Source organism: Schistocerca americana, chromosome X (genome assembly GCF_021461395.2).
Source record: "Schistocerca americana isolate TAMUIC-IGC-003095 chromosome X, iqSchAmer2.1, whole genome shotgun sequence".
NCBI lineage: Eukaryota > Metazoa > Arthropoda > Insecta > Orthoptera > Acrididae > Schistocerca > Schistocerca americana.
The window spans coordinates 39,431,124-39,440,521 of NC_060130.1; the positions used below are offsets into that span (position 1 = coordinate 39,431,124).

Here is a 9,398-nt window from a genome sequence, read left to right on the forward strand (position 1 = left end):
GAACTAAATAAAATGTTTCAGGCCTTAAATCTAGAAATGGTAAAACTAAAGCTAAAAATGAATACAAAGAAGACAAAAGTTATGGCTACAGACAAGAAAGGAGGTGGAGGTAGGACTGACACAAGAACAGGCAATGAGCAACTCAAGAAAGCAACTGAAATTCAATATCTCAGTAGCTTTTTGCAAGAAAACAATCAATATTTCAAGGCATTCAAGAAAAGAATAGCACAGGTGAAGAATTCCTTCCAAAATAAGAAGAAGCTGCAACTGAATAAACATATCAGCTTCCACATTAACAAAATATTTGTAAAGACCTTTGTGTGGAGTGTTCTGACACACAGATGCAAAATCTGTACATTAGAAAAGCCAAAGGAAGCTCGCCTCAAACCTGCTGAAATGTGGTTCTGGAGGAGAAGTACAAGAACTAGCTGCATTGACAGAAAAATTAAAGGAAATAGGAGAGAAGAAAAAACCACTGAAAGTTATAGGCCAGGGCAAAGCAAAATATACTGGACACTTAACTGGAGACGATAATCTTTTAAAAAACATTTCTGAAGGCAAGATCGTAGGTAAGAAAACAAGGGGATGACTGAGAACATCCTACTTAAACAATGTGATCAATGAATGGGATTTTCTTCACACATGGAGATGAAGACAACTGCTGAAGAGAGGAAGCTGTGGCTGCAGAGACAAGGTTTAACCTTTTGGAAGAGTAAGGACAAACAAATACGAAAAAAGTGAGTCTACATGGTAGCTACATATGGAATAAATGACAACTTCTTGTGTGCAGTCATCAAGTCACTTACCCCAGTAGGTGTCTTATCTACTAAAAGTAAAGGTCACTGTTGTGCTTTCAATAGATGTGAACTGCACCCTGAAAATGGTATGTCTAGTTTGCAGTTGTACAGAAGCTTTTTATTTTGCAAAATGGTTCAAATGGCTCTAAGCACTATGGGACTTAACATCTGAGGTCATCAGTCCCCCAAACTTAGAACTACTTAAACCTAACTAACCTAAGGACATCCCTGCCTGAGGCAGGATTCGAACCTGCGACCGTAGCAGCAGCATGGTTCCGGACTGAAGTGCCTAGAACCGCTTGGCCACAATGGTCAGCTTTTATTTTGCAAAGAAATTTTTGATAATAAGATGAACTGATGCTGGTACTTGCTACTGAAACCAGTAGTACTTAGATACAACAAAAGTGTGACTATAGAATTAAGAATAATTTTTCCAAACAATCGAGTATTTTTTTCAAAATGGCACCACAATAGAGGATACTTATTTTAAACTAAAGACACAAAAGAAAAAAAGAGAAACTGTAAAGATCTTGAGTTTCATAATGCTCTCTTGGGAGGAAAATATAAGATACCAATTACAAATTATTTGTTTCAGTTCCTTTAGAATAATTTCCTGTTTCACAGGTGCCTTGAAGAAAATAAAAGATCTCAAAAGTGTCCTAATGACAACCGTAGGCCTCATGTTGACAATAATTGGTAAACTTGCAAGCCATACTTTTTTATGTTGTATAAACTACGAAACTGTTAGCATCGTCAGCTAAAATTTACTTCTTCTGTCTTAATATACCTTCCTTCACTTACAGCTGCAGTGTGGAGACAGCGGTGAGGGTGGGAGCGGGGATGGGGGTTAGGGTGAGGGCGTACTGCTTTAAAATGGTGATTCTTGTATTGATATTCTTAACAACAGATTTATATCTTTTGTTTATGAAAGTCTGCATGCGATGACAGCTGCACTAGTAATACCTTCACAGGTTCGTATTCAAGTTGCAAGGCTAGATCTATGCCAGCCATGACACGCTTCCAGCCTTTCCTCCTCATGATCTGGTTGTAGCGTTGGGACTGCAGGGTGTCTAAGCTGATGTTCAGACCGTCAAGCCCTGCCCTCTGCAAGGCAACCAGCTGTCTTGTCAACATGAGGCCATCGGTTGTCATTAAGACACTTTCGAGATCTTTTATTTTCTTCAAGGCACCTGTGAAACAGCAAATTATTCTAAAGAAACTGAAACAAATAATTTGTAACATTGTTGCTGCATATGAAACAAAACTCCAGTTGATAAATTGAAAATACAAATTCCTTAAAAGTTAACTGTACATTTGCCCTAATACAAAGAGATAAGAAGGGTTAATAAACTGAATTGGAGAATGCAAGTTAAGATAGCAATGAAAAAATAATTAGAGGCATAAGATCACCTACTGCAACAGGGAAATGGGAATCAATATGAACCATTACCCAGCTACTGTCAACTCATTCCATGTCTCCATGCACACTGTATAAACCACTGTGGGTTTGTCCGACAAAGTACATTGTTGTACCACACATTATGGTTTATCTCCATTCAATGCTCATGTGGAGTGTGGGAAGAATGATTCTTTAAATGGTTCTGTGCATGCTGTAATTAATCTTGCCTTCATGGTCCCTATAGGAGTGATACATATGTAGTTATTGTATAATCCCTAAATACCTCGCTTAATACAGGTTCCTGAAATTTCATAAGTTGGGTTTTGTCATATATTTGGTGTCTATCTTCACTTGTCTGGCATTTCCAATTTTTAGTAGCTTCTTGATGCTCTCCCATGCATCAAATAAATCTATAATCAATCATGCTACACTATTTTGTATACATTCAATGTCTGCCATTAGCCTTATTTGTTATGGGTCGTACTTAAGCAATATTCTAGAATGGGCCACACAAGTATTTTGTAAGCAATGTCCTCTATAGACTGATTGCATTTTCCAGTATCTTACCAATGAATTGAAGTCTGCATTCTGCTTTGCCTACAAGTGAGTCTATGTCACCATTTCATTTCATCCAGATATTTGTATGAGTTGACCAATTAAAACTGTGATTATTTGATAATGTAGTCATACAATACTGTCTTTTATTTGTTTTGTGATGTGCTCCAATTTACATTTCTGAAAACTTAAACTCAGTTGCCTATCTTTGGAGCAATTTGAAATGTTATGATCTGACTCAAATTTGTGCAGATTTTTTTCAGGCAATAATTCATTATAGACAACTCTATCATCCAGGAAAAGTATGACGTTCCTTATAATATCATCTTCCAGAACATTAAGGTACAACATTAATGTAATAGTATAAATTACTATAACTGTATAAATAAGTTTATAAGTGTGTAAAATACATTGAACTATTTGTTACAACAAAACATTGTACTGGTATACTCAGCAAGATGTTAAATCAGCAGATAGCTACATTTTATGTTCAACATTTTGTGTACAGCATATATGCTGGAAAGGATTTATACCCAAATTAAATAAATCTGAAGAAATGGTAGTGTGTCTCTGGAAAAATAATCCATAAAAACTCATACAGTCCAATTTGCTATTATGTCACTGTTGCTGAAATATAATACAAAGTAACTGAATTCGATGAACATTCTCAGAGTGCAATATGCCTCAGAGTGAAATGCACAGTAATGTCAACATTATTTTTCAAGGCTATGTTTGCGAAAATGGATGAAAGCAAACCACACATTTTGTTCTCAATCTGCGGAAGCATTATGCACTGTGAAACACTGTACTGCTGTTCTACATAAAAGCTGTCTCATTGTCAACATCTTTCCCCTGCTGGCTGTTCTACACTTCTCATCACTGATTCAACACATTGTAAGATATTTTATGCTGTATGACACCACAGTCCAGTCTGGTTAGGACAGCATAAAAATAATATATGAATTTCAGTATTGAAACTGGAACAGCAGAACAGCTCTCATCACACTGGATATCAAATCGAGGTTGGATTACAGCCGTGGGTACATCATTTCATGCTACTCAACTGTATGTCATATGTCAGAGTTCTCCAACTGTAGTGGCTGGTGACTGGTGGCTGGCGACTGGTGGCATACCCATCTCTTGGCATCCTGTGAACAGACGTTCTCCACAGGTGACAGATTTGAAGAAAATGCTGGATACGGCAACAGTGGAACACTCTCTGTATCGAGGTAGCTCAGTACAGATCAGGTGATGTAACGTCTTGCATTATCCTGTTAAAAGATAACATCACGGAGCCCTTGAAAATAGGGTACAGCGATAGGCCTTAACAAAACACAAATGCAATGGCTGCTGTCCAAATTACTGGCTATGTGAACCAGAGGTTGTGACATGTATCCAGTTGCACCCCATACCATCACATCACATGCTGGACCTGCATGTGAATGACAGGTACAATCTGGCCAGGTCTGTTGGCATCAGAGCCTCCACACACAAGTACATCAATTGTGACGATGTTGCAGAACCGAGACTCATCTGATACAATGACACAGTGCCATTCCTTTGTCTGGCATTGTTGTCAGTTGCACCGCTGTCAGTTCAACTCTCTCTAGAGCTGCATTAATGGCTTGACAGTCTGTGCTGCTCCAGATGCCATCACATTGTATGTGTGGATACTTGTCTCACTGTATACAAGCCCACTTCCTGACTAAATGTACACAACTTCACTGCAGGATCATGTACGCATGAGCGAACACTTGTCTGCCCTCTCAGGTGCTAGTTGGATGGCACTACGGAGGCCCTGCAAGGCATTTAGCATGGCCCTCCTGAACCTACCAAATCTATGTTCGCACAAAATGAGATTCTGAGCAATGCAAGCAGCAATATAGTGAAACAATAAACCAGAGTCTCACCAGACCATGAGCCTGCCACTGCCAAATCTGGAATGCTGATAAACATTTCTCCTTCTTCCATTATGCTTAACACGGTCTTTGTGTACACAACCAACACTGAAATAGAATTTCTGAATGAGAAACCGGCTTTCTTGCATACAGAATATGCATGGGAGTGCTGAAAAGTAATGCCTCTGAATTTTTTATTCTGTTCTCAATATCGGTCGAGGTATGACACGTCACGCATATTACTTGGTCAACTTTCCCACTTCACTGACTCGTGGCACACCCCCCTCCCGCTAACAGATGGAGTCGCAATAGGCAGCCCACTCTGACCAGAGATTGTGAATATGTTTACGGTGCACTTCGAGGAAGAGGCCCTGATGTCATCCAAATGGAAATCCATCTTCTTCTTCTTCTTCTGTTATGTGGATAACACACTTGTCATCTGGCCTCATGGAAGAGACAAACTTCTTGACTTCTTTGTACATCTGAACTCCACACGCCACAAAATCAAATTCACTATGGAGACCAAAGAAGAGGGAAGACTACCATTCCTGGACATCATAGTCAGGAGAATAACGGACAGCACCCTGTGCCACAGTGTGTATCTGACTCTATAAAACACATAAACTCAGTTCTCCCTATGGCACTGTGAATAATTTCAATAACAAAAACTGAGATGAATGTTGCAGCGTACATTTAATTTCCACTTTGGCTTTGCATTCAAGATCAGTCTTACCTGAGAGTGCAACATTACATCTTTGGTTAATTTAATTATATGTTCATTAGATTTTGGTTATAAGGCACGTTTTGCTGCCTAATGTTTCATCTCCAAATACTGGAAACAATCCATGGAGGAAGAGGAGTATGTAAGACTTTGGTGGACCAGGTTGGAAGAATCTGTGAATTTCAATACTCTGTAGAAGAGCTCAATCATTTGAAAATAACTTTCAGACCTTGTGGCTATTCTAACAGATATACATAGGGCACTACATTCTAAAATATTTGGATCTTTCAGTGAGAAACAAGCAACTAGAGGAAAAGTTCTGTTGCCATTTGTAAAAACTGTCGCAGATAACGACCTCCGTGTGCTATGAAGAGAAGGTATTGACGCAGTGCTTAAACCAAACTGAAGACCACAACAGCAGCCATACTCAAGCAAATTGCTATGCAGTAGTTTCAGTGAATTTGACAATGATGTGGCTGCTTTCATTGTGGCCCAGTCATATTGTGGGGTAGGGAATGCCAGTGACTGGGCTGGATTTGTGGGTGACAGATGGATTTTTGGCAAAGCCTTGTATCAATACCTCCTTAATTATTGAGCTGAAAAACTGTAAAAAACATCATACAGTAAAATCACACAAAAAAATTTCCTATTTCCGCAGGTATTGTGCCTTCTGTTTCTTTTTCATTACAAAAACATATTGATTCAAGTTTATAAAGTCACAACTATGTCACTGTGATTTGTGTAACACACATTCTGGAACATGTTCCAGGACTGCCATGAAACAGACAGCTTTAAATACTTACTCTAGCTCATCTTTCAAGACTTGCATGCCAACAACAACACCATCTATCCAATCTGTTTCTATTTCACTTTCATGTAAAGCTTTCTCCACAAAGGATATCATCTGCCATGTAGGCAGTGCAAGAGGAAATTCCACACTCACATTTGGGTAACCAAGTGGATTCTGTGTCTTGTCAGAACCAAGTACAATCAACCCAATTTCATCTTTACCACTGGTAAATATCTGGAAACATATTAAATGATAAAAATAAGTTTTGTTTATAACAAGTTGTATACCAATAAAAACATCACACACAGGTACTCTTTATAAAATCATTTAATTCGATAGATAAAAAATCTACTCACCAAGCAATGGCAGAACACACACATAAAACACTGTTGTGATAGGCAAGCGTTTGGAGCCAGTGACTCCTTCTTCAGGCTGAAGGGTTGCAGGGGAAGCAAGAAGGGTGAAGGAAAAGGACCGGAGAGGTCTAAAAAAAGGGGTAGATTTTGGTAAAGTTACCCAGAAACATGGGTCATGGGTGACTTGCCGTACAGGATGAGAAGGAGAGACTAATTGTTGGGGAGTGCATCGGGCAAGATTCGGAAACCTGAGAGCTTAAAGGTGGAAGACAGGGTAATATGCAAGACAGAGATTACTACTAAAACTGTACATGAGTTAATAAGAGTGAGAAGCTAAGTGTATTGTATGCAACAGCTGTGGGAGGGGGCAGTGAAAACAGACGGGAAAGACAATGAAAGATGTAGAAAGCTAAAACGGAGTGAAGCAAAGAGTAATTACAGTGAAGAATAGCTGAGACAGGAGAAATTAACGTAAATTAAGGCGAGGTGGGTGGTGAGAACCAAGGACATGTTTTAGTGCTAGTTCCCACCTGCGGAGTTCTGAGAAACTGGTGTCTGGCGGATGAATACAGGTGGCATGTGTGGTGTAAAAAGGGGCCGAGGTCACGTATGCCATGTTGAAGAGCATGCTCTGCAACAGGATATTGCGAGTTCCCAGTATATACACTACGCCTATGCCCATTTATCCTAACTGATAATTTGGTGGTAGTCATGCAGATGTAGAAAGCTGAACAGTGTTTACATAATAGCTGGTATATGACATGTGTCGTTTCTATTTCTCGCCTGATCCGCAGTTCTGTGTGACTTTCCCAAAATCTACACCTTTTCATGGAACTCTCCAGGCCTTTTCCTTTACCCTTCTTCCTTCCCCTTCAACGCTTCTGTCTGGAAGAGCCACTGTCTTTTATGTGTATGTTCTGCTGCCGCTTGGTGAGTAGATTTTTTATCTATTCAATTAAATAAATTTATCAATAATTTATTGTTTTTGTTGTTATAGTTACTCTTTATAACCTACTTAAAATACATCACGTACCCTCCTCTCCACAATTCTTCGAACACATAGTTTTGCCTTTTGTAAAAAATCACTGCGTTTCTGTATAACATACTTGGAGTCAAAGTGTCCAACATCTATTACAATTATAAACAGATGAAAGAAAGTCATTGTATTTATTGGCAGTATTACGCAATCAAATATTTTGAAAGAGTTCCAGTGGTATAAATTTACAATATCTTACAAATAAATATATACGTTTATTCTTTAAATCAATTCTTAGCAATAATATAATAGTATAAATTGCAGAATCAATATAGCCAATTTTAATGTAATGACTGCAATACCAATACAAAATAACAGCGGTAAGTTATTACAAATGAGAGGGAGAGAGAGAGAGAGAAAGAGAGAGAGAGAGAGAGAGAGAGAGAGAGAGAGAGAGGCATTTAGACAATGTTTCGTTACAGTGCGAAACTTATTAGAATTAAAATGAAGCCATAGTGAATTATTACATTCCAAAAATAATAATTATTGTGTTCTTTCACATCAAAATAATACATTCATTAGGCAATGTATACTTTTAATTTCAGAAATTTTTATAACAGCTCTGAACTTCACTGTTTTGATGAATTTATTACATGTGTCAATGAATGAGGTTTGATAACATTGCTTTAGTCATTCAATTGTTCATCATGTGATATGCACAATGTTCTTAATAACTTCTTATGTAAGTTCTATCATCAAAAAGATAATCTACGTAAGTTTTAAAAGTCGCGAATCTTTAAACAACAACTTGAAAATGGGTATATCAGTATTTTGTATACATTCTAGCATTGCTAGATTTACTTTTAAATTTTAAAGTATATGAGCAGATTGAGCGACTTTCCATCCAGAAAATTTGCTGTTGGCAAGACCTCACTACAAAGAAAAATGGTCTTTCCGGAGTCAAATGCTAAAAAATTCATAAATACCAGCATTGTAAGTTATACAAACAGGTATTAAGCAATGGGCATAAATATCGTTCTGCTTGGCGAGAAAAAAAGTAGGTAGATGAAAGAGTAAATTGGGTGCAAGGATTGAACATAAACTCACCCAAATTGCAAAGGTTAAAAAAAAAAAAAAAAAACAAGAGGGTCACTGCTCAAGAATTGAGAACTGCCCCCCCCCCCCTTTTCTTTTACAGGCTTGCTTTCACTTTTCAGATGAGACCATGTCCCCCATATGTGAAGAAAATAGCCAATACGTAAAGAGAATTATAGATAAAGCTTTTTCTAGAATGAGATTTTCACTCTGCAGCATAGTGTGCACTGATATGAAACTTCCTGGCAGATTAAAACTGTGTGCTGGACCAAGACTCTAACTTGGTGATCTTAACCCCAGATCTGTGTAGCCGATTTGGGAGGTAGATCTCGTATCTGGAAAGAGGAGATGACAGTTAGGGTACTATGGGTGAGCAGCTGCCATCAATTTTTGATGGTGCAGAACCCACAATAGTGGAACTGCTGCCTAGTCCAAAGGCACCTGTTACCAGTCTTACCCCACAATAGTGTATCGAATCCAGACGTAATGTCGAAGCTGATGAAAAGTCATATGAGAGATTCCTGTAATCTAGGTGTGACTTCACCAATGCTGCATACAGCCATATCAAAGTAGAGTGGACCACACCGTGGTCAGTGTCGCTGAGGCATAGAAGAGCATTCAGGTGCGACCTACATGTCTGCTTTAGTTGACAAAGACGGGGAACCCATGTCAACTAGGCATCAAAGACCGGTCCTAAAAAACACAATGACAGAAATGCATAACATAGGTCATGGCAGGCAAAAAATGGATGCTATGAGTGAAAGCCCAGGATTGTGCTTGGTGTATTGCTCCCTGCATTCTGCCTCCAGCA

At 38.6% G+C, this 9,398-nt stretch overlaps 1 protein-coding gene across 1 annotated transcript in view; it reads right to left on the reverse strand.

Moving 5' to 3' along the window:
* Nucleotides 1–7,678, reverse strand: part of LOC124555816 (molybdenum cofactor biosynthesis protein 1-like) — a 60,392-nt gene extending 52,714 nt beyond the window's left edge. The window contains exons 1-3 of the mRNA XM_047129884.1: nucleotides 7,550–7,678; nucleotides 6,174–6,394; nucleotides 1,761–2,016 (exon numbers count right to left, since the gene is read on the reverse strand). Coding sequence (XP_046985840.1) covers nucleotides 1,761–2,016; nucleotides 6,174–6,394; nucleotides 7,550–7,678 — 606 coding nt within the window. The remainder of the gene's footprint in view (nucleotides 1–1,760; nucleotides 2,017–6,173; nucleotides 6,395–7,549) is intronic.
* Between the last annotated feature and the right edge of the window lie 1,720 nt (nucleotides 7,679–9,398).